The 25,693-nt window shown below is 42.2% G+C and overlaps 1 protein-coding gene across 5 annotated transcripts in view; it reads left to right on the forward strand.

The window, feature by feature from the left end:
• Positions 1 to 542: 542 nt before the first annotated feature.
• The window catches only part of Nmu (neuromedin U), a 29,088-nt gene continuing 3,937 nt past the window's right edge, over positions 543 to 25,693 (forward strand). Inside the window, exons 1-8 of one of the 5 annotated variants that reach the window (XM_048415100.3) lie at positions 563 to 1,277; positions 5,808 to 5,866; positions 13,576 to 13,623; positions 18,110 to 18,169; positions 19,575 to 19,604; positions 19,696 to 19,746; positions 21,473 to 21,541; positions 24,493 to 24,546. In XM_048415100.3, the coding sequence (XP_048271057.2) occupies positions 1,040 to 1,277; positions 5,808 to 5,866; positions 13,576 to 13,623; positions 18,110 to 18,169; positions 19,575 to 19,604; positions 19,696 to 19,746; positions 21,473 to 21,541; positions 24,493 to 24,546 (609 nt within the window). In that variant the 5' untranslated portion in view covers positions 563 to 1,039. Of the gene's footprint in view, positions 1,278 to 5,807; positions 5,867 to 13,575; positions 13,624 to 18,109; positions 18,170 to 19,574; positions 19,605 to 19,695; positions 19,747 to 21,472; positions 21,542 to 24,492; positions 24,547 to 25,693 lie in introns of all 5 variants that reach the window. The other 4 variants (XM_085691750.2, XM_085691751.2, XM_085691749.2 and 1 more) reach the window with 4 other exon arrangements.

Raw genomic sequence — 25,693 nt, forward strand, 5'->3', positions numbered from 1 at the left:
TTGCTAAACTTGACTAGGTTGTCACTCTCTCTAAATCAGAATTTTCTTACATACATTTTAACAGTGTATTTTACAATAGATTTTTTTTAGGATTTTTTACACTGCAGATATGTCGTGAATATTAAATGCAATCGCCTGAGAAAGTTCATGGCTACATGACCCCAAAGTGCCCCTTTAAGGAACCGTACTGTGCTTCCTTCCTGCCCTTTCCTTGGAGCTCCTCACCTTTCAAAAAGAGGTCAAATAAGATCAGTTGCCCTTTCTTCTGCAGAAGGAAATTAGAATTGCAATTCTCCGTGTCCTGTTAGAGCCTGGTTCCTGGAGTGTGGGGATGGCGGAAGTGAGGTTCCGCTGGAAATTAGAGGGAAGAGCATCCTCAGGGGAGAAAAGGCCACCTTAGCCTTGTGCCCTGCAGCACCTTCCACACTTCAACCCCGGCGCCCAAGTCCTGTCCTTTCCTCATCACATTTTCAAACTGACTGCATCTCCAGGAATGGTTTAGGACTTTGCAGGAGTTTGGGGCTTTGGACCGCATAGTCATGGTCCTCACTACATTGTGGCGGAAGTAGCATTGCTCTCACGCCCTGGGTACTATACACCAAACTGGAGCTCAAGCAGGGAAGGGAAAAAGAGGGCACTTGGACAGCCAGTAGACTCAGAGCTCAAGTAACTGCAGGCCAGGGAACCCACACAAACGGACTAGGCATATTGTTCCATTCCAAGAGACACAGTGACAGTGTTGCCTCCTCTGCCAACTTGACCACCCTGATTTCAGGCTCTGGAAGCTGACAACCTCTCTGGCTCCCGCCCAAGTCCCACCAGAGGTGGGAGTGAACCGCCATGGTTTAATTTCACTCTCCAGCTCAGAGCCAACTGAGTGGTGCCCTGAGTCAGACACCCGGCCAGGGAGAGCATGTCCCGCGGGGGCGGCTGCAGGTCCGGGTGACGCCAGGGAGCCAGGGGGCGGCGAGGTCATGCGCGGAGACCACACAAGCCAGCCCACGTGTGCGCCAGATTTAAAAGTTGGTGGCGCGCGGTGATGGTCGCTTTGGTGGTTGAGCTCAACAAAAGACGCACCAGGGACGGGACGCTGAGGGACAACCAGAACACCCGCACAGCACAGGGTCCCTGGTCGCCAGTCCAGAGCCGCTTGGAAGTGACAGAGATGTCGCGAGCAGCGGGTAGCCGCCCAGGGCTGTCTGGGGGACAAATGGTCTCGGCATACCCGCTCCTGTCACTGCTGCTGCTCCTCACCTGCTTCGCGGACGCCTGCAGAGGTAAGATGCCACCCTCTGCTTTCTGCCTTCTGCATTCCTCAGGCTCCCGCTGCACCGATTTCTCTGTGCTACCTTTCTCGTCTCTTCTCCGGGTTTCTAGAACCCACCTTCCACTGAAGTCTGGCTCAGGACTACAGGGACAGCCAGCTGGGGAAGCAGCGGGGATGAACTGCAGACTCCGTAGTGGGAGTTAAAAGAAAATTAAAACACTTCCCTTTTCATCGCAGTTATTGGAGGGAAAAAAGTCTACTGCTTCCCTTTCCAAGGCGAGGTTAAGTTGGGATGTGCTCAGCCTCCCGGTAAGCTGGCTGTTGGGTTACATACAGAGTGGAGGAATGTCGGGGGCTTACGGGTTTTCAGAAGGACTAGCATTCTGATCACAGAAAGTTGAAGCGATGTTAGGCTTGCCCGGGTTTCTAGTGATGGGCACCTAAGACTAACAAGGCAGGTGCGACCTGATGACAACAGGGACTTCCCCCAGCTTGGCTCCGGAAACCACAGGAGCAGCAAAACCAGGAAGGTCAGAAGCTCCGAATGAGTGGCAGAGCAAAATGTGTCCCTTGACTCTTCTGTAAAGAAAGTTTAGTTACCAGGCAACCCGGGGAGGCTATTTAATCCTGCGTTATTAGGGTCCTTCAAATTCCAAACACTGTCTTGTTCCAAACGCAAATTCTCCAGTTAGGCCCGGGTCAGCAGGCTGTTAATTTTTCAGAAATATTAAGGACTTCACATCACAGCCGCTGAGCGCTTTAGGAGCTCATAGCCTAACCCTCAGTTAGAGATGGAAAGAGACAAATATTCCTTTCCTGACAAGTTTTTATTGCCTTTGTTTCATCATTTTGATCTTTGTTGCTGAGACACTGAGGAAGAATAGGTTTCCTTATTTAGAAAGCAAGGTAACAGGAACGGTGAGATGACCCATCTGGTAAAGGTGCCTAGTGCCAAGGGTGAAGCCCTGAGCTAGATTCCCGACATCCACAAGTTGTCCTCTGAAAGAAATGAAAGTCAGACAGCAGTCACATAGCAGCATATTAACCTTCTGCAGCAGTGATTCACCAAGACTTATGAAAGCCAAAGTAGCCTTTTCTCTTTTAAATATTTTATTGGAAATACTAGAATGATAATTTCATTTACCTTCTCAAGGAAGGAGATAATTATAGCGCTTTTTGTTTTGTTTCATCTTTGAAGACAGAAAGCAGGCTTATTTAATATGTTGCAAAGAGATCAGTAGCCTGGCAGTAGCAGATAAACTGCCTGTAGCCAGGTAATCATAACCTTTATTGGTATTTATTTAGTTAACATATATGGGTGCTTTTTCCGGATGTATGTCTGTGCCTCACATGCGTGCTTGGTGTCCAGGGAGGTCAGAAGAGGGTGTGGTATCCCCTGGGACTAGAATTATATAGACAGTTGTGAGCTACCATGAGGATTCAGGGAATTGAACCCAGGCTCTTGGAAGGACACACAGTGCTCTTAGCCATGGTACCAGCCTTGATAACTATAGTTTTAAAAATTGTTTTGTTAGGGGGAAAAAAAAAGCTATGCTTTTCATGCATGTTGCATGCAAGGTGCTTGCAGTGGCTTCTGCTGCTGTGGGAAATGACTATCTTAGAGAACTGGGTGGGCCGCAGGTTTCTAGAAAAAAGTGGATGAGCTGTCAGTTTTATTTCTAAAAGAGCAAATCTGCTGGCTGACCTAACATATCATAAATAACCTTGATATTATTCAAGCAAAAGGCTTCCTCCACTGTCGGCAAGTCCCCTGACTGCTTTTCTCTCCCTTCATTCCTTTTCAGACAGGAAAAAAAATTATAAATTTCATTTCTCTTAAAATGCAGTAGGGTGAGGCATGAGCAGGATGAACAGCCGGTGTGACTGATCTGCAATTAGTCCCAAGCCCCTAAACATAGGGGTAGGGACATGTATAGGGACAAAAGCAAGAATTGTCAGTAATCTAACAAGAGCAATCAGTATACAAATGTAACTAGACATATCTATAAAAAAGAGACTCAATAAATGCCATAAAGACAGGAGAAAATAAGTGCCAATAAACATAGTGAAAGGAAGAAAAAGTAGCAGAGTACACAAGGGCCGTGAGCTAGTGAGATGATAAAGGCCAGCCATGCAGGGTGGAAACAGTTAACTCAGGGGACATGTTGGAGGAGATTTCTCATAAAGAGGAATATACTCTGGGTATCTGCCAGTCATCTGATTATACCTGTAGCAATAAGAGATCAAATGGCCAAGACTAACAATGAATGTTTTTCCTACCCAGAACTCCCATTCATTGACTAATTCTTAATACTCAGTTAATAGTCACTGTTTCTCACACGCAAACTGCAGGGAAGTGTTAGCAAGAACAGCATGGGTGCCACCTTTAAAGTAATCAGATCTGTTTTAGTACGCAGTGCTTAAGTAGAAATACCTCAGTGAAAAGGAGCAAAAGCTGCCATCTTTATGACCTAGAAGGAAATAGCAGTGTTGAGTTGGAAAACGAGGAGCGTAGTGCCAGCGCCAGCTTCTGCCAGTACTGTGTACAGTCCACATCCCGGGTGACATGGATCGAGCGAACCTTCCGGAGTCTAAGTTCGGGAATCTTGGTTCTCTATGCGGTGACACTGAGAGATGATGTGCCTCTGTGAATTGGGGTTAGTGGGGCACTGGGAGACTGGGTGTGTTAGTCTGGTTAGCAGCAGAAGGGTGTGTTAGTCTGCCTCAGAAGGGATTAAAGGAGTTCCCTTGGGACTCTGGATGATTGGAGGGTGGGTTGTTATGAGATTGAGACTGGCCCCTCCTTGCCCTCTGGCTGTCTCTCTCATTACACAATCACTCTACCACAGTGGTTCTCATGACCCCTTTGACAAATATCAATCTCCCAAAATATTTACATTGCGATTCATAACAGTAGCAAAATTACAGTTACGAAGTATCAATGAAAATAATTTTATGGTTGGGGGGTGACCACAACATGAGGGACTTTATTAAAGAATCACAGCATCAGGAGGATGAGAACCACTGATCTAACAAGTCCTCTATCCACCTCGAGGCTCTCACCAGAGGCTGGATCTTAGACGCTCAGTTTCCAAAACTGTGAACCTCCTTTTGTTATAGTTTACCCAGCAGAAACTGGAATAACACTCCAAGGGCTTGAGGGAAACATCGTTATCGGTTGTAGAAAAGGGGAGAGATAAGCAATGCTCCTCTGTGTCTGAGTTCAGACAAATATTAGTGGATTTCTATCAATTATAGAAAAACATTTTATTTTAGGTTCTGCACCTTTCTTACCCTGAGACTGTACATGTGTTTGTAGAAGGGCCACAACGCATGGTTTTTTGGTTTTGATGTAAGTGGTTAAGTACAATGGCGATTTCTAAGTGGCTCATGGGAACCTGGGGTTTGGAAGGAGTCAAACTCCCTATGGTTTTGGTGAGGAAGTCTGGGCTAATGCAGGGTAGCTGAGTTGGAACTTCACTTGTCCTGGGATGATAAGGACTAGGAATGGAAAACTTTATTCTTCACACCAAAATGCTGGGGTTGGAGAGATGGCTGAGTGGTTAAAAACATGTGCTGCTGACGCACAGGACCTGGGTTCTCTTCCCACGCACTCACATGGGACCTTGCAACTGCCCATGGGATCTGATGCTCTCTTCTGGACACAAGACATGCATGTAGTGAACATGCATACATGCAGACAAATACTCAAACATATAAAATCAAGATGACTAAATCACAGAAGTGCCTGTCAAACAGAGTCTCACTCAGGAAGAGCTCCAGAGACTTTAGACTTTATAAGAAGATGTGATATCACAGATTCATCCTTTCCTGCAGACAGAAAGAGCTCAGAATACGGCTCATGAGAAAACAGTGCCGGACACGTAGGTTTGTGGTGTGGTGAGAAATGTATCACTGCGTGAAGGGTTTTCCATGAGAAGGGGTTCCACCAGGTTCTGAATGGAATCAACTCTCTGTATGATGCTTCTAAGGTATTCCTAAACCGCTACCACAGAAAGGACTGGGCATCATTAGTAAAAGTCTCATGGCTGTTGGTTTGAGTCCCAGCACACATACACACATGCAAGCACGTACCAGAATCCAATCAACAGCACAGAAAATGTAGCTAATTGCAACTATTACTATAACTTAAATTAAATAATATGATATGAGGATTAAGAAATAATGTATTTGAAGTGTTTATCACAGCTTTTCATATGTTATTGGATTGTTTCCTCTTTCAGGTCAATTGAAAAAGCTGATCAGAAAAACATATCTGATATGAGTATCAGATATGTTTTTATGTAAAGATATAGGTAACTCATTCTTGAGAGTACTATCTCCACTGTGTTGGTGGGGTTTCTTTCATAATTATGGTTTTTATCTAAGGTCAAATGCTGACATATCTAGTTGAATTAGCTTAGTAGTAATTTATAGCAAGAAATGACAACTGGATTCTAAAAAGGAGTTGCATAGGAATAACTAATTTGAGAAAAAATATAATATAGTAACATTAATGTATTCAAAACTTTATCTTTAGGTGCTCCAGTATCACCTCAAAGATTACAGCCAGAACAAGAACTACAATTGTGGAATAAGGTAAAAAATTATCCTTGCAAAAATTGGCGAAGATTTCATTCTTCTTTAGAATTACTATGGCAAAGTGAAATAGTGCAATTGAACTTGGGGAAAAACTGTAATTTTATGAACACTGTGGCATCATAATAATTAAGAGTGTTTTATTCAAATAAAAGAGTCAGATATGGTGGAACACACCTATAATTCTAGCACTTGGGAGACTGAGGCAGGAAGATTCCTGTAAGTTTGAGACTGAACCGAGACACATAATGAGTTTAAGGCCAGCCTGATCTATAGATTCATACATATATGTAGATATATGAATATCAAGATACAAGGAAATTCTAAAATACAGAGAAAGAAAGATAAAAGAAAATAATACAGCAAATGGTAAAGCTTAGAAGGCAGAAAAAAAGCTTTAAAAACAGAGTAATTATAATAAATGTGAACTTGCCAAGATATATCACTTACAGACAAGGATTCTCAGATTGAATTTGTATTCTATTTGTTAAAGATTTAGGAATAGTTATTTATTAAGAATCACATCTTGTGGGCTAGAGAGATGGCTCAGTGGTTAAGAGCACACAGGCTGTTCTTATAGAGATCCTGAGTTCAGTTCCCAGCAACCACATAGTGGCTCACAACCATCATTAGAGGGATCTGATGCCCTCTTCTCTCATGCAGGCACACATGAAAACAAAGCACTCAAATACATACATGAATAAATCCAAAAAATTAGAGGCACACCTAAGGGCTGAAGATCCAGCTCAGTGGTTGAATGCTTGCCTGGCATGTGTGAAGTCCTAGGCTGAATGCCTAGTACACCCAGTCCATCATTCCCACACAGAAGAGCCACACATAACATGGGGAGGAATTTAAGAACCAAAAGATGGGAGTAATATATAAAGCAAATATGAACTAAAAGAAAAATGGAATGGCAGTCTTAATAGCTGATGCAATAAAATCAAATAAACAAGCTACATAGCTGATGAAATAAAATCAAAGAAGCAAACTATCAAAACAGACAAGTAGGCATGAATATGCTTACATAAGATAGACAACAAGGTGTAGCCATCACCCTTGGCACATACCAAGAATTCAGCCTTAGATTCCACCAGCTACCAACTGGTAGGAAATCACGGGGAAAGTTCAGCATTAAAAAACCAGAATGAGAGGTTAGGAGGGAAAGCCATAAATTAGAAAGGATCTAGCAGATTTTTCCCAATCATAATGCAATACAATAAGAAAACAATAACAAATCCACGATGTAAACATCCCAAACTAACATTTCTGATGGATAACTCTAGAGCAAAAAGGAAGAACTGAATGATAAAACCTTTACAAATCAAAGACTGCAGGTTGTAGCTAACTTCAGATAACATTTGCTTCATTATAAAATCCCAATTTATAAGCTGCGTGCAAGGCTACCCTGTGCTCCAGAAGATGGTCTTACACCCATGCACATTCTGGCAGCACTGAATAGACTCAGAGGTTTTTATTGTTGTTGTTTTTGTTTTGTTTTTTAAAGAGCACATGAAACTAGGCGGTGGTGGCGCACACCTTTAATCCCAGCATTCAGGAGGCAGAGGCAGGTGGATCTCTGCGAGTTTGAGGCCAGCCAGGTCTACAGAGCGAGTTCCAGGACAGCCAGAGCTGTCACACAGAGAAACCCTGTCTCAAAACCACAACAACAATGAAACAACAACAGCAAAAGTGAGAGAACAGAAGAGCACATGAGATTGGGAGGGGAAAGTGGTGGAGGAATGGGGGGAGGGGAGGAATGGAGGGCTTTGATCAGAACACAGCACATGACATATGTAGGTGTGAAATGATCCATCTTTAACATGTCCTCAAGTAAGAATTCCTTCCTTGTGTCAGTGACCAAAGCCTGTGCTTGTCTTACACTGTCAATGTGTCATGCGTTTCTCTATAAAAGAAAACTTTTCCCTGACGTTCACACGTCAGCCATTTACCTAGCTAAGGAACTTCTTTTCTTTCTCTGTCTCACTAAAAAGTGTGTCTGTCTTCAATTTCCAGCTTAATCAAATACTTTATCTGAGTTCATTTGAAATATGCAATGACCTTTTTCTTCCTGTTCTCTGTGATGGTGAAGAATTGCATTAATTAAGTTTCTTGATGCTCAAATGTAAGAACTAGTACAAGAGCTCACAAGACCTGGGGGTATAATACCAATGTGTAAGAATCATTCACATTTCCTTTCCCTAGAAGAAAGCAATATAACAATATAGTTTAAAATATAAATATAATTGGCTCTCTGAATCCATGAGTTAGTTCTACATCTACAGACTCAACCAACTATGGGTTGAAAATATTTAGGGCCGAAAAACTGTAACTTTTCTAAGTGTACCCAGGCTCTTTCAGTTATTATTTCCCAAACACTACAGTATAGTGACCTCCCACACAGCACTCACATGGGAGCACACGCCTTACTCCGAGCACTTGAAAGGCAGAGTCAGGCGAATCTCAGTGAGTCCTACGTCAGCCTGGTCTACATTGCATTCACATTGCATTAAGAATTGCAAATAGTTTAGAGATGACTTAAAGAATACAGGCGGATGTGGACTACATTCAAGTATTACACTGCTTTGTATAATGAACTTGAGTGCCTATGGATTGTAGTATTCTCAGGGGTGGTGGAGCCAAACCCTACAGATACTTAGAGACAATTGTGTGTCGTCCACAATGGCAACAAAAACCAGCAGGTGATAAATACACAGTACATTTATGGAGGGAAAAATAAATTACATTAAAAACTAAGTGTGTGACTAGAAGGAGAGACATCTTTTTTTTGATGGAACAGTTATGTGTAGCAGGTTGTTTTAAGGAGCTGTCTGTCGTGTGTGTGTGTGTGTGTGTGTGTGTGTGTGAGAGAGAGAGAGAGAGAGAGAGAGAGAGAGAGAGAGAGAGTCTCTTACTGGGATCTCGAGTTCACAGGCTAGGCTGAACTGACTGATCAGTGAGTCCCATGATACCTCCTGTCTCTGCTTCCCCAATACTGATTTCAAGCATGGTGGTTTTTCATGTGAGTGTTGGGGATCCAGCTTAAACCCTTTTGGGACAATCGCTTTGCCCACAGGACTCGGTATAATTCATTCACCATGATAAAAATACCCAATCTTTCTCAAATTACTCAAAGAAAAGTCCATACTATCAGTGTGGTTTGATTTAGAATAATTCCACTCACTTTTTGAAAGGAACATCTAAATTTAACCTAACATTGACACGAGAAACTAAATGTCTACAAATCCAGATGACATTTTAAACACAGGGAGCTTAAGGGCAAGAACTATCTGTTCCTGCTTATGAAGACTCCTATAAAACCACAACTTGGAAAAGTCATATAAGGACCCAAAAATAAAAGCATGAAGTCCTGGAATAAAAACTAGAACTTGGAAAGTCCAGCCTTTGACAGCTGACATCCCAGATCCTCCAGCTAATTTCTTATCACAAGCCTCTGTGGCTCTGCTTGTTCTTCAGGTGTTGGCAAAAACCACAGTCTGCCCCCGCCCACCACACCGTGGAGGGCAGCACCACACCGTGGAGGGCAGCACTCACATGGGGCAGGAAGGGTGGTGGTAGGAAATTACTTTTGCCCCCTTAACTCCCTCAGCATGGCTGGCAGCAACCTATTCTGCACTCTCTCTAGACTCCCCAGACAGACAGAACCCAGTCAGTCATGGTGGCGATCCCTTATTAAATTCCTTCTCACCTCAGTTTCCTTTCTTCGTGCTTCTGTTGATGCTTCGAGGTTCATGCCTAAAAAGACACACTTTCAATCTAGCCTCTCCTGTTTTCCTTTCTTCCACTCTGTTTGCTGATTTACTGACTTCGGTATTTGGGGATTCAACCCAGAGAATTCGGCATGTGAGACAAGTGTTCTACTCCCGAGTTATAGCCCCAGCTACACCACTGCCTATAAAGTCTGTTTCTGGAGGAAGCCAGACCAAAGGCGGAATGGACACACACATAAACAACACTGTGAGTTTGAGAAAGAGAAGAACAGGCTGAAATGGATCCACTGTATCGAGAGACATAAAACCAACACGCTGTACAAAGATGACATGAGGGGAAATAAAGAGCCAAACATAAAAGATAGATCAGACAGGAATAGGAGAGACGCGTAGGATCAGCGAAAACTTTTCCAACGGAATTTCAAATGCTCCAGCACTTCCTCCCCTGGGAAGAGAGCCCGCAGCGGGTTTTTCACAGGAAGATGCCTAAAGAACAGTGCAAGGAGACTAGCTGCAGTCTGTTTGTGGTAGAAAGAATTAGATGGGACCCCGTGTCTGTTCGTCCCTGGGAAGTGGATCGGCAATATGTTAGCACGCAGTCTAGAGGGCTATGCAGTGGGTAGAAGCCACATAATAGATGGACACATAGCATCATGGCGAGATCTCTAAATAGTGTGCTAAGCAGAAAATAAATAAAAAATCTTAAGGAATTTCCACGCATGCAGGCAAGACAGATTTTACAAAAACATTTACAAATGAAAGGTGCACGTCGAATACATTGGAAGAGGTGTCTATGAGAGGATGGATGAGAACAGCAGAAGGGAAGATTACAAAGAAGGCTGACGATGATATGTGCGCCAAGCTGAGAAAACTCTCTGTGACTCAGCCACTCCCCAAAGTACATTAGGTAAAAAGACAAAGAAATGATAAGTACTGGGTAGCGAACAGTCTTTAACAAAACAGATATTCATAAACTCTGTTAGAAGGGTCTCTGCTCCACTAGGACATCAAAGAACATGGGGAAAACAGAAAGCAAGGTGAACCATTGAAATAATTCATACTAATGTAAAATATAGAAATTTATTTTAGCATGAAATGATCCCTTTCAGGAATAGCTTTGGAAAATATTTTAGATCATAATTGCTAGGAAGAAGGTGGCTATGAAAACATTGACCTTCTTTTACAGGAAAAGATAAAGAAATTAACATGCAGCCAAGTATAGTAGCATGTAGTCATAGTAGCAGTATTCAAGAGGCGATTTCAAAGCCATTCTGGGCTACACAGTAAGACCCTGCATCTCTTCTCCCACCCCTGCCCCCCCCCCCCAAAAAAACCACAAAATCCCAACAGCAGTGCACAGAAAGTGAACCGCTAAGAACACAAAAGACAATTTTTTTTCTGCTGGAAACTTTTACATTAAAGAGTGGGCCAGACACTGGAAGTTTGTGCTTCTCCAGCCATGTGCAGAGGCCTGTCCATTTTCAACAGATTCGCCAATAGACCGTGAGGAGCCATTAGTGGCACTGGAAAGCACTGGAGCCGTCAGCTGGGGAAAGCTGGCAAATGCTCACCCAAATGGCGAAGCAGTGAATGGAGCTGCTCCCCCCCTTTCCAGAGAACGAGCAAAAAAAAAAAAAAAAAAAACCAGAGCTTTACAATAATCTCCTAATTGGTTCATTAGGTTTGTGAAGTTTCTGATGTTTTTATTTAAGCGGCTTGATGCACCGGTCAGCTAGCTGAGGTTCAAGGCCGCCTGTTCCTGTGCACAGGCCGCTTCACAGATACGGGGGCAGCCTGGTTTGCAGGGGGCGAGTGACTGTGACAACATCATCCTTTTATAGAAAAAGACATTTAAAGGATTTACCGTGCTAGCCAAGTGTGGTAGCATGCGATCGCTGTACCAGGATTACCCAACAGTTCCCCCGGGTGTGCAATGGCATCGAGCCTCTCTGCACCAATGAACTCTTCAGAAGCCATTTCCTCCCAGTCTCCCAAAGCAAAGACCGTGTATTTGGAGATGACAGCATTGTGCACCAGTCAATACAGCTTCAGGGAGCATTGTCTTTTCAGCTAACTCTTCAGTTAACTTTTTTTTTTTTGCATTTTTGTTTTTCAAAAATTCAAGAACTTTTATTTAATATTGATTCTGATCAAGTTAAAGACAATGTAACTCTTGACTCAAAAGTCTTTCTCTCTCTCCCTCTCTCTCTTCCACTCCTCTCTCCCTCTCTTTCTCCCACTCCCCTCTCTCTCTCTCTCTCTCTCTCTCTCGTGTGTGTGTGTGTGTGTGTGTGTGTGTGTGTGTGTGTGTAAGTGGGAGCAGGTACATGACACAATTTTTACATATTCCTCACATACCTGTGATTTGCAGGGTGATGCGTTCTGTGAGCTGTGGCAGATGTGAGATCATGCTTTTCTGCACTGGCTTTGGCTCTCTCTATTCCCCAAGCTCAAAAATCTTGTATTTCGGGAGGCTGTCAGCTTGGAAGCAACAGAGAGCTTAAGAAGCTACAACTGAAGTTATAACTACCCCTCTTAGTCTGGCGTGAGAATACAATTTCAATTAAGAAGACCAATAAAGAATTCTGTCGCAGGAAGGGGCTCTGTGATGCCGTGCCATAAAGAAGATTTAACTGAACCCACTCCAGACACCCGAGCCTCGGTGCTGTTAGTTTCTCTGGCCCTGTTTTGAAAGGCCACCAAAGACGTGCAAGTCATAAAGCCAGCTTAGGGCTTAACTTGTCAGCATAGCTTTTTATGATTTCTATAAATCGCTGCTTTATTTTATTCTTCTTGTTTATAGCAGTCTCACTAGGTAGTCTAAGCTGGTCTAGAACGTTTGATCCTCCTGCCTCAGCCTCCCAAGTGCTGGGCTCATAGACCCATGCCAGCTGAGGCAGCTTGTGCGCTACAGTGTAAGACCGCTAACCTTCTCTCCAGCCACAGTCGAGTCAGCCTTCATGGGAGATGGAGACCTGTGGCTTCCGTTGTCCTCAGAGTTTTCCTATCTGCTGTGTATCATTCCGTTATCAGGCTAAGTGAGATGACATCAGAGTCGTGTCGAATGCAGATCTGTACAGCAACCAACAGGCACACTCCATTTTGAGGTCTTTTTTTTTTTGTCATGTTTTCAGGTTGCTCAGGCTGAATGATTTCAGAACTCTTCCTTTTGCATCAAACACTCTGATGGTCTCTGTCAGCTGTTATTGGGGACATATATTCCAATGTCTGGGAAGGAATCTTGGACAGCTCCCAATTCTAGGACTTCCTTTCTCTCCCTTTGTTCCCTCACATTCCCCCTTCTGTCGTTCTCCTTTCCTTCTCTTTCTTTCCTTTTTACGGGGTTTTACTATGCATCCCAGCCTTCAATCTACTGTGTAGTCCAAGCTGGCATCTAACCTCACAACAATCCCCCTGCTGCAGAGATGGGATCGTGGGCATATACTACCACGCACAGCATCCAGGACTTTCTTATAAGGCTATAGAGTTGCCTCTTCTCTGAACTGAGGGGTCAAGGCTGGCATGGTTCTTTGATTGCTGCCTGTATGTGATAACTCTGTGAGGTCTGCTTTATGTTTTGGTCTCTTCTATTTTTAGGGTATAACTTGATGTGGGATGTCCTTCTGTATATGTGTTGCTTTTATTGGTTGATGAATAAAGCTGTATCGGCCAATGGCTTTGCAGACTAAAGCCAGGCAGGAAAAAGAGGGAGAGTAGGGAAAATCAGGGGGATGCCATGTAACTACTGACAGACACCAGATAGAACATTCCCGATAGGTCACAGCCTCGTAGCAATACATAGATTAATACAAATGGGTTAATTCAAGATGTACGTGCTAGCAAGGAATACGACTAAGCTATTGGCCAAATAGTATTGTGATTAATATAGTTTCTGTGCGATTATTTGGGTCTGAGCAGTCGGGAAACGAATGAGCAGTCTCCTTCCACAAAAATAACTGAGGTCTTTGTTTCCTACAGGTACATGAAGCTTGTTCATCCGTTCTGTCTGTTGACTCCCAGGCTCAGGTAATTTTATCTGGCAGTGTTGTGTAATAATGCAGGCATTTGCTGCTGCTTAAAAACCTTCATTTCTCCCTCAGACTCACTGAGACTTGTCACAATCGATATTAGTGCATTACCTTCAGGTAATATCAGTACCATGGGCTTCTGTTTGAAAAGGGTAACCTTTTATTTTTAAGTAAAATAAATTTATTATGAAAATTGAGGACTATCAAAATGCTAATTTCAAAATCAAATTGTGTTTTTAAAAAAATGCTATACTTACTTTTCTATCCAGAGAGCTAATATCTTGCTCCTGAGTGAGTTTGAAACCCATTGGAACACTTATTAAAATGCTAATTTGGCTATTGCTATAGATCTAGTACCAGAATCAGCTTTCTGGAAGGGCTTAGGCAGTGTTCCTGAGTCTCCCACCAGAGCCGAGGTGGATACTGCACAAGGACAGCTGACCACCGTGTTGGCATAGAACACCAAAGGCTGAACTGCGCATGCCCACTTTCCTGCTTCCAGCTACCTGGGAGGTAGCTCACATCTTTTCTCATAGGAGGAGGGATGAAGGGAGTGCTAGTCTACCTCCATGTGGAGACAAGTGTGTTATCTCTATCCAGATTTTACTGGATGCTGCTGCTTCCACCTGCAGGTCTGAGTGCAAGGACCCAGACTTTGCCTTACTGACTTTGTTTTCGGATTCAATGCCTCCAGGGTCTTTGACAGAAACACATGCACCTCATCCACATCCTCTGGCCCAGGCTAAGTGACCATTTCTATGGTTCTCTGTATGGTAATCCTGACAGGCGTGGAGATGCAGCCTTGTGTGATGCTGCTTCCTAGCTGCAGAGATTTCCCTGCCAGAAATTAGAGGCATTTGTGTGCGGCTGGGCAGAGGGGAGGGAAGCAAGATCTTTGGAACAATGTTTCAAATTCTTATGTGCAACTCCAAATTTTGCCTTAGTTACTTTCTCTCTGCTGTGAAAAAGCATCCCAACAAACAGTGAAAGGCTAAAAGGTTTACAGGGGTCATGGCTGGGGGAATACAGTCCGTCAAGGCAGGGGAAGCATGGCGGCAGGGGCTGCAGGCTGACTGGTCACACTGCATCAGTACACAGGAAGCAGGCAGTGACAGGAAGTGGTGCCAGGCTGTAAAGCCTCAAGGCCCATCTTCTGTGACCCACTTCCTCCAACAAAAACTCCGCCTCCCGAAGGCTCCACAGATTCCCCCATAGTGCCACAAACTGGGGCCCCAGGGCTCATACATGTGAGTCTCTGGGAGATGTGTTCAAACCACAAGAAGCACTGTCATGTGAGTGACATGGGATGGATATTAGTGTGGAGGCCTTTGTGTTGAGCTTATAATTCAGGAACAGCATTAAATAGTTTCCTATCCACAATGCCCACTGGATACATTTTTAATCACTTGTTTAAACTTTATCAACATAAACTAACTTAAAAAATCCTTTTCTATTTATGGTGTGTGTGTGTGTGTGTGTGTGTGTCTCTCTCTCTCTCTCTGTGTGTATGTGTGTATCTCTCTGTAGGTGTATGTGTGTGGTGCATGCGTATATATGTATATATGTGTATATATGTATATATCAGTGTGTATGTGTGTGGACACACTATATTGTGGGTGCACACTGTACACTGTACATGTGTGCTATGCATGTGAAGGTTCCAGATTAATGTCAGGAATCATCTTTCATTCCCCTCCCACCTTATTCACTGGAATAGAGTCTGTCAATCAAACCCAGACCTTGTCTATATGGCCAGTCTTGCTAGCCAGCTCTAGGGATCACGTCCCCACCTTCTGAGGCTGAAATGGGGCTAACACACACACACCCTGCCTTTGCATAGGATCCAAACTCTGCCCCCACACTTACGCAGCAGTATTTAAGCACTAGGCCATTGTCCCAGCTCCACAAGTTAATTCTTTATTGGACTTCATTTCTGGGCACCTTTTTAAAAGTAACTCATTTTTTTTTCATTTATTTTACATCCTGGCTGCTGTTTCCTCTCCCTTCTCTCCTCTGCCTCTCCTTCCCCTCCCCACACCCACTTCTCTTTTGTCCTCCCTCCTCTTAGTGGGACGGCCTCCATTAACAAGAGCCTAGCAGGTCATTTACATCTATACCTTCTAGAATACATTTCGATACTTTCAATATGAATTTCACATTAACTCTTATTAACAATATGACTAATTTGAATAGTGCTTCAAGATATTTTTCCAAATTAAAAAAAAAATCTTTAAGGCCCGTAAATACAAGATAAAATATCACCTATCCCATGTATGAAAGTCCTTTAAGAATTGTTGAGAACAATGGCTTCTTACAAAGAGGAGCTAGAGCAAATGCATCTATTTTTAAATGTTTCCAGTCAAATGTCAGTGTGATTGCCAAGTCTCATCCAGTTTAGCCACGGTTTCTTAAAGAGAGACTACAACCTACTATGTATGGAAATACAGTCTTCTTTCATTGAAATGCATCTTTGACAAGGGACATAACTAAGCATTTCCATTTTGTTATTTTGGATTTTACTGCATCTCCTTATGGGCTATTTGAAAAAAGAACTTTAGGGCTTTTATTACCAGATTCCCCGGGAGTGGCCTGAAAGGAACAGGTAAGGAAAGGCATGCCACACTGTGCCCTTCTGTCATTGCACTCCCGATAGTCGGGGGCTGGGCCTCAGTGGTGGAGCACCAACCCAGCAGGCGTTTATGTGACACCCCCAGCACCATAAAACAACTGAAAAAAAAAATAGTTAACTCCAAACTATAGAATCAGCAGGCATTGCTAAGGCCACCAAAGTGTATCAGTAAGTAGAAGGCCTGGCTCCCAATCCACACAGTCAACTACAACTTGGTAAGGTACCGGGCAAGTGACAATCGGGTGGGACCTCATTTCCTCTCTACAAAAGATGCCAATTGCTGTCCTGTGTCCCTTGCCCACACGTTTTCAGAACAGAATGCGAGTTATCTGCAAGAGAGTATTTTTTAACGCATTGAAACACCATGTATACATATGGTCCACTTTGTGTTAATATATATCCCAAGGATTTACCTGGAAAGCAAACAGACAGAAGGAAGAAGATAAAAACAGATCTTCAGCACAGTGACTCCAACTGTGTTTCTGAGCACAGACAGCCACACCAGGTCCACTGGGTGAGAATACTGACAACACGGAGCCATCTTTTCTAGACTGAGAGTACCTGCCACCATAAATTAAACCAGAGCCTTTCCTGCTTTTAATCCTTCCAGGAACTTCCTGCAGTGACGTCACCCCAGATTTCTGGCTGAAGAAACTGAGGTTTAAAGAGATTAAGTAACCAGCCTGCAGTAACCCGGTGTGAGGCAGAAATGGAATCCTCACTGTTGTCTAGCTTCAGGCTCTCTACCTTCACGGCCCACACTTTAACCACGGTCACGCTGCCCCTCACTTCCCAGCTCCAGAAAGGAAGGACCTAGTGGCGCGACTCTGCTAGGTCCTGTGCACAGCAGGGTTTGCCCCTACTTGTCCATTGGAGCCACTCCTTACCACGCCCAGCTGGCTACCAACCACAGGATTCCTGTCCTAATTCTGCGCTCTGATGCTTTGACAAACCTGATCCTGGGATGTGCAGTCAGCAACCTGGAAAGGGTGGCGCCCAGATTAGGGGCACCACGCACGACTTCTCGTCCTTTGGTTCCCATTGTTTGAGAGCAATTGCAGGATTTTCAAATTAGGCAGGAATGAGTAATGCTCGGTGAGGCTCACAGCCTTGGCATGCACACACACTCCACCACAGGCTGGGAGGGAGGATAATCCCTCGCTGGCACGACCCAGGTTGTCTTACTCATAGAGTTCCATGATATCTCAGCAAGTGTTGAGAGCTACGGAACAGGACCACAGCGAAAGCCTCAATCGGTGCAAGGCTGCTGCAGGGAAAGAAAGATGGTTTTGTTTGTTTGTTTCTTGAATGGGTGCTCAAATATGCATGCAGGCATGCGTGGATGCATATGTGCATGCGTGTGTATGTGTGTCCATGAGAATGCACACCCATGCCCACCCAAGCAGAGGCCAGAGGAAGACATGCATCTTCCACCATCCCGCTCCATCGTGTTTGGTGAGATGAGGACCGTATGAAACCTGAGTTTGTCCCTGTGTCTAGACTGATGGGTCAGCACAGTCCCAGGATCTACCTGTCTCCGTGCCCAATGCTGGGGTTACAGAATCACTCAGCTATGTGAGAGTTTTGTGAAGGTGCTTGGGATTTGAACTCAAGTCCTCTTGCAGTCCAAGCAAACTCTCTTATCTGCTGAGCCATCGCCCTGGCCCAAAGTTGTTTTAGCAGTCAAAAGATTATTTTGAGAGAAATCCGTTGAACCCTATAGAGTTTCAGTGGACCCCAGTAAGGACCTCTTTGCAGGGTAGATGGAATACACTTGTGCTTCCAAATCTTAAGCTTCACCCTGTGTGCAAGTGGAAGGTGAAGCCCAGCCCATGTGTCTTCTTGTCCGCCTTAGGCATCGTCTGCACTGAGGAAGTTTTGCCATGTGGTGATGGAGATCCACCAGAAGCCTCAGGTAAGATGGAAGTCCTGTAGCCAAACAGCCAAACAAACAAACGTCTTGAAATTCCTCCTCCTCGAAGAAAATATGCCCAATTTAGGAAGCCTGTCAACAGGAACTTGAAGACTTGAAGACTCATCGACTTGGGATGAGAAACAAATGCTTCAGTTTCTCTGATACCTCATAATTTCATATTGGTAAAGTTCATAATCAGCTAATTAGGAAATCATATGTCTTCTTCAAGCATAAAATGTGGTCTGATGGAATAAATTTATTATCATACAGTCTTGTCTCACCCACTCGTACAATTGGGAGACAAGAATGAATTTAAGCTGCTGAATATTGTTATAGCGTAGGACATTCAGAATGGAAAAACATAGCTGGGGAGAGCATTTGGCTGGGATGCATGAAGCCTCGGCTTTCACACCACCACCAGGAAAACAAATAAGCAAACAAACAAGCAAGCAGACACAAGGAAAACCAAACCAGACAACTGAATTATCAATGTCAGTCTGAAAATTCTGATGGCTTCTGTGTCCTGGTTTCTGCTTTGAATTATTTGATTTTTCAGGGAGAGCGTGTTGGCCTAGGTGAAGACAGATGGAAGCCTGAGAGATCACACACCATTAGCCCTCAGGTCTAGCCTGTGCTTCAGGTTGAACAAATCTTAACACACACCACCATTAAAGGCGAAAGCCTTGGGTTCCGAATGATGTATTTCATTAGCCTCTCAAACCTACCCTACACTCCAGCCACCAAACCTTCCACAAACAGTGACTCAAGGAAAGAAACTGATAGTTTGAAGGCATCGGTGTTTTCTGAAACTTCAGATTCGGAGGCAAATTAATCTATTCTTTCTAGTGGTGGCGTTCCCCTCCAAAAGTGTAATAAAACGTATTTTTTTTCTGATTAAGATCAAAGTAATGACAGTAACATCTATCCATTGTCTTTCTATGGTGCTAAGAGTAAATGAAACAAAAAAAATGATATGAGTCTTAAAACACAGATATTTTAGAGACAAGTGACTACGGGGAAGCTTATGACAGAAAAATAGCTCATAGTTTTATTTAGTCATGACAATTAAAAGTACTTTGATGTTGTCTGTTTATTCTTTTGCTCTGGACACTCTATTATGCGGTTGCGTTAAAATTTCCCATCCCATCACTGTTAAACATGAGCATGCTTTGAGTTTTTATTCTTATAAGTAATTTTATAGAAAAGATCACTGTCTATTTTTATAAGTAATATTTAATCAATTTTCCATTTATTTTTGGAGCAAAAGATGCTTAATGAACTTGAGTCCGTCCTATGTTTGAAATACAACATCATATTTTTTAAATTTTACATTATTCCATAATTTCCAACTATGTAACATAAAGTTTTATAATGTATGTTATAATGATATATATCTCTTCACTAGGAACAAAATGAGAAAGCTAATACTAAGAGGGTAAGGTGATTTTCCTGAATACATATACCCTAGAGAAGAACAGAGGAAGCCGCAGCTCTTTGACATGCAACTCTCCTTTCTGTTTTAACAGTTCTTATTTCATTATTCAAAGACAGAGAAGTCAGGAAACTCAAATATTGTGGTAAGTAGTCATTAGCACGTGTTTAAGAGGAAACTAATTTTAAAAAATCATCTAGTATACCATGAGTCTACAATTCATATTTTTTACTCAAAAAGTTATGTATGGGTCTGAAGATGTAGCTCAGTGTCTCCTTCTTCAGTAGCATAAAGGGAAAAGAACTAAGCTTCTATGTGAGTGAATGAATGGAAATCAATATTTACTTTTCATGTCAATAGTTGTGTGTGCCTATACTCACCCAGTCACAATTCTGTGTCGGACACAACTCTAAATGCCAGAAATATGGTAGTAAGTAAAAAACATTTAAGAGAGAAACCCCTCCTTCATCAATTTTATTCAATGACAAAAAAAGTCAAAGAACAAACAAATAAGTAAACCAAATTGTTTGGGGGTGATATTAATGGAAGAGAAATGTGGTGTCACCCAAAGACACTCTTAAAAAGACACGGATCGGTGGCTAACTGGAAACATCATCTATTCTCGCTCATTACCGTTAGGTAGATGTTCACTGTGAGAATGTATTCTCAGAGTACCCAGAAATGAGTAACCCAGGTTCAAGTCACATCAGACTTCTGTGGTTTCGGTGGTAGTTTTGGTTTGTTTGCTTTTGCTATTTCATTTTCGTTTCAGGTTTGCATGGGCTTTAAAAGTACAAACTGACTAGGGCTGTAGCATGATAGTAGAGTCCTTGCGTGCTATAAACCAGGCCCTGGGCTTTACCTTCTGCACTGGAAAAATAAATAAACATAGAAGTTATTTGTCTGTAGTAGTCTTCATAAGCTTGGGATCCACTATTGTGCACGGTTTAGGGAATGAGGACAATGTGTCTTAAACGTATGGCAGAAAGGTAAATGTGAACTTGAATTCTATTTGAAGTTTGCACCACACAGAATAACCTTACATGTGAACAGATGAGAGTTTTAAGTTAGATTAATTGCCTAGCAAACACAGGTTGTATTCATAAACAGATAATCATTATCTAGGATTGAAAGTCGTCCATTTGTTAAATGAATTTAATGGTAGCAAGGAAGCTCAGTTCGCCCCAGATCGTAAGAAAGTGCAGCTGTATCAGGTGGCTGTCCATCTCAGATGTGTTTTCATTTTCTTCCACACGACATCTCTTCATTTTTAGAAAGTGCGTCTTTGTCACCTTTTCCGCTACCAGTAGCACACTGTCATCTTTGTGTCCCCTCTTGTCTTGCTCTTGTTCCATTTTAAATATTTAGCTTATGAAGGAGATTTCCAGGTGTGTGTGCTAGACGCACCCAGATAGCAATGTTTGTAAGGGAAAACTGATAGTGGCAAGTTGCCTTCGTTTGGACCAAATTATTTTGAGTAAGTGTAGAAGAGGACAGATGGCTTTCTGCCCCCTAGAGAGACATCTGGGGGTGCACCTGTTGGCGCTGTAACTGATCTGAGGCCCTCAGCAAAATGCTTCTCCAAATAATGACAAACAGCTTAGTTTGGGACTAGCAACCTGTCCCATCTCTTGGTTTATGGACTAGAAAATTCTATCCCACTCCTTGGTTTATTTACTGCAGTTCTTCAAATGACTTACAACAGGCTGTCTTAGGTAATATCTTTAATCTCCTTTTTTGGTCCTCTGATCTGGGGGCAAGAGTAGTGGGTAAAAAGCAGGCAGGCAGGCAGACAGACAGACAGACAGGAAAGCGTCTTACTACCCAATGCTGAAGAGCCTGGTGCTCACCGTGTGTGTTCCTGTTCTCAGTCGTCTGTCGTGCATCCGTTGCTGCAGCTCGTTCCTCAACTCCATGAGAGAAGAATGAAGAGACTCAAGGTGGGCGCATGTAACACAAAGTGCATGCTGGCTTTGCCACTCGCGGGCAGCCCCTACTGCTAACTGCAGCGCTGGTCTTTTGTAAGATACCCTTCATCAGGGCGAGGTTCAAACATTGGCTTTCTGTCGCAATGACAGTATGTCGGAGGAAACACGATTTAAATGGAGAATTTGGCCTCAATGAGTTAGAGATTTCAGTCTTTGGTCAACTTGATAAACCACATCGCTTTCTACCTGTGGGGAGGCGGTTGTCTTGACAAAGCCTCTCACTCTACGGTGACCAGGGTGGGGGAGGAAGAGGTTGGTGTCCCCATTCTCTTCAACCTGTGTGTATGCAAGGACATAGTGTCCTTCTACGAGCTTTGCCTTGGAAAGATCCCACTACCTGTCAATGGGACCACAGGCTGATGACCAAGAGTCAGGTCTTTGGGAGACATTTTACATCTGAATCATCACATGCTTGGTTAACCTGCATAATCGTGTCATGCGATCTTTTTCCCTCTCTGTGTTCTGGCCCCTTCTAGTTCGAGCCCTGGACATTGAGGAAAACTTGGGTGACCTTCTATATCACTATCATTGAGAAAATATTCTTTTGTTTTAAGAAAGGGAACTTCCGGGTGTTTGGTCTTTAGGGAGGAATTGACAATCCAATCAAGTAAAATTTATTGCCCCTGTGTCCTTGATGACAAATAGCCAGGGTGGTATAATTATTTTTTTGTCCAAGTGTTAAAACATTGATAAGAATAAGGACCGTAAATATACACATCATAAAACAAATGTCAATGTTTCATTTTTCCCATGGCTAACAAAAATAGGAGCTAAATATAGTACTAATGTGTAAGGTGACTATAACTAAGCTAACACTGTTAACTAGTACTAATGTGCAAGGTGACTATAAGCTAACACACTGTTAACTAATACTAATGTGTAAGGTGACTATAACTATGCTAACACACTGTTAACTAGAAACTGTGACTTTTCAGGGTCAGTGAAGAACAATCCTGATGTTCTTCGTGTTGGAAGTCCTGGGTAGCATTTTAAAGCGAGACTTTGCATTTTGGGTCTAGCATTACCGCTTTGATTTTTTGGGAGCCTAGCTGGGCTTTCGCAGGTTCTGAGAACTCAAGCTAACAAAGAGGAAGTCACATTAGTTAAATAAGTTTCCATGAGTTGTCTAGTATGAGAAGTGACCATGCAGTTCATTGACCCTTAGTTTAGGCAAAACAAACAAACAAACAAGAATGTCTTCATTGTGATATTCCCTTTATGGTTTAATGATGGTTACTTTCATTATTATATGGTTACCACTACATATTTAAAAGCTGAATTTGGGTCTGGTGTTTTCTTAACTTTGACACTGATTTTTTTTAACTCTTCATAATGCACATTTTAAAAAAGCATGCCGTTAGATGAGTAAATGTCCCAGAATTTATTTTTTATGATCATTATTTCCTTCTTTCACAATTTTAGCGTCAGTTGAATGCTGCTATCTGCTGCTAACTTTAAAGAAACATCTAACAGGGGATTTAATAACACCTTAAATATGTAGAATTCTCAAGACTGGGACTAAAGCACGGTGGTAGAGCACCAGCCTGGCATGTGGGAGGTCCTAGGTTCAATTCCAGAACCCTCCATTCCCCAAGGGGTAGAATTCTCGGATTGAAGAAGAAAGTCGATTGTCATCAAGTTTTCTAGACATAAATGCACACTTTAAAATTTTGGCTTTATTTCCTACAATGTCTGTATCAACCAGAGATAATTATTTTGACTACATTATTTCAGTCTCATGAGTTACACAAGGAAAGATTGAGTGGTGTTCATTATTATGCCCAGTTTAGCACATGGTTCCCTTTTCTGGCTTGAACGAGACTATCGTAGTTGCGGACAGCTATCTGATTAGTCCCTTTTTTTAATCTCTCCTTTCTAAAGTACTTCAGTTTTTGAGGACTCCGTCCCTGATGACAGCATCCTGAAAATCTTTGCTTTGGTGTTGCATTTGAATGTTTTAAGTGATTAGTATAGTTAATTTTCATTGTGCCCTCTCTAAATCTTGAATATACACAAGTACCTAAACACACAGTTTCTGCATATACATTTTAAATACCAATAATTCGATCTTAATTTGAGTATAATAAAAATAAGAATTAAGTACAAATATTGGGAATTAGAGATAAATTTTCTGTAAATCAAGAATTTATGAACTTAAATACATATGAGAGGCATTTCTTAGAATAAAGACTATAACTGTACTTATAAGAAAACAGTTTTGACTGATAAATTTATTGATCTCCACGAATTATTACTGCAAACAGGACACTACAAGTCAATTATAAAGGAACTATAAAATGTTAAATTTTCTTTTCATAGTTTAGGATGGCGTGCTTAAGTAACGCTATGTAATATGCCTGGATAACAGCTCTTCCTTTTTGCCATCTTTTCATTATTGTTCTGCACATGCAATGATATTAAGATAACCTCTTTCAAGGCATTGGCTAATCACACATGTGCCAAAGTTGTCCCTCAGTTTCCACGCAGAAATATTCCATTCTCCTTTAGCAGCAACCCCAGCTTGTGTTTTCCCTGCCCATGCCACCACATCCAACATCTGCGCTAAAGGGAGTCCTTTATTCTAGAAAAATGGCAGAGAGAGACCTTTAAATACATTCATTGTATCTGACATTTTATTTCTACTTACTGATGAATATACATACACTTGACAAAATTTTTAAAAGAAAATCTATGAGGAAAGTATTTTTAAATCCGCTATTCTGGGGATACTGGAGGTTGTCGAAATGGTTCAGGTGTAAACCTAAGAGTTCTCTATGCCATGAAGACTCTGCTTTAGCCTTTGGTACCTTTCGTTGAGTTGGAAAACTTAAACTAATATTGAACTTCGCTACACATTTGTTTTTGTGCTGTTTAATTTGCTATGCCATCCTTATTTCTTTCAGGAAGAATTCCAGAGATCTTTTGCTGGTCAAAGTAAGGGATACTTTTTATTCAGGGTATGTATGTATGGCATTTTATGATCAATATATATGAAAGTTGACTAAGTATTTTCAATGTATGTTCACTGAATTAACTTGTTTTAATGCAGTTTTGCAGTGAATTTATAGACCCTTGACATCCGGTGTCTCAATTTGATTTTACTTCTCACACTACCCTAATGGTTGGAACCAGAGCATCTCTAATCTCCCTTCCACTGCCCCGTGTGTAAATGCTCCAATGACGTTCATTACTCCACAGTTCAATCTCATGATATTTTATGTAAAGGAAGCAAAAGCCAAGGAGTTGGTTATTAGAGCTTTGATCCAATAAGTTGCAAGAGTTGTGACTATGCTTCCAAACTGTTAGTTAAAAATTCAATAATAATAAAAACTATATCTAGAGATAGCTTTGTGACCAGGTTTATCATTTTGCATTTGTATAAATCTATCTCTAAATAGCCATGTTTTCTGCATGTTTCTTAACACACAACCAGAAAGTCAGATATTTAGTAAATGTATTCAACAATTGTTTACTGGACTTCTAATAGGTATTAGGGAAGGTATTAACAGACGGGAGTGAAAAGACAGAGCACAAACTACTCTTACAGAGGACCAGAGCTCAGTTCCCAGCATTTGCTTCCAGAAGCTCACAGCCTGTAACTCCAGCTCCAGGGCATCTAGAGCTCTGTCCTGACCTCTGTGGGCACCTGCATCTACACATACACCAACACACATATATGTAATTTACGGTAAAAGAAAATATTTTAAAAGAAGGTACAGTGTTGGCAGAGGTTTCTGTCCTGCCTGGTCCCACAGCTGTTCAGTCCCCAAGAAACACACAGAGGTCTACATTAGTTATTAACTGGCTGGCCTAGTAGCTCAGACTTTCTTATAAAGTCACCCCTTGATATCTAAGGAGGGTTGTGTAAAAAAAAACCAAAATCAGAGGATACTCAAGTCCTTTATATTAAATGATGTGCTATTACACATCCTCTGTAAGTCTGCTTTGGACGAGAGTTGGGACAAACATCTTACCTGGGGACTGGAGGTGACACAGAGATGACTTTGTGTGCAAGTACCTGAGATTAGACAGGATGAGTTTAATGAAACATTTAGCTGAAAATTTTCAACTTTATCCTGAAGTCCAAGGTGGTGTTCCTGTGGG

Source organism: Myodes glareolus, chromosome 8, assembly GCF_982192425.1.
Source record: "Myodes glareolus chromosome 8, mMyoGla1.1, whole genome shotgun sequence".
Lineage (NCBI taxonomy): Eukaryota > Metazoa > Chordata > Mammalia > Rodentia > Cricetidae > Myodes > Myodes glareolus.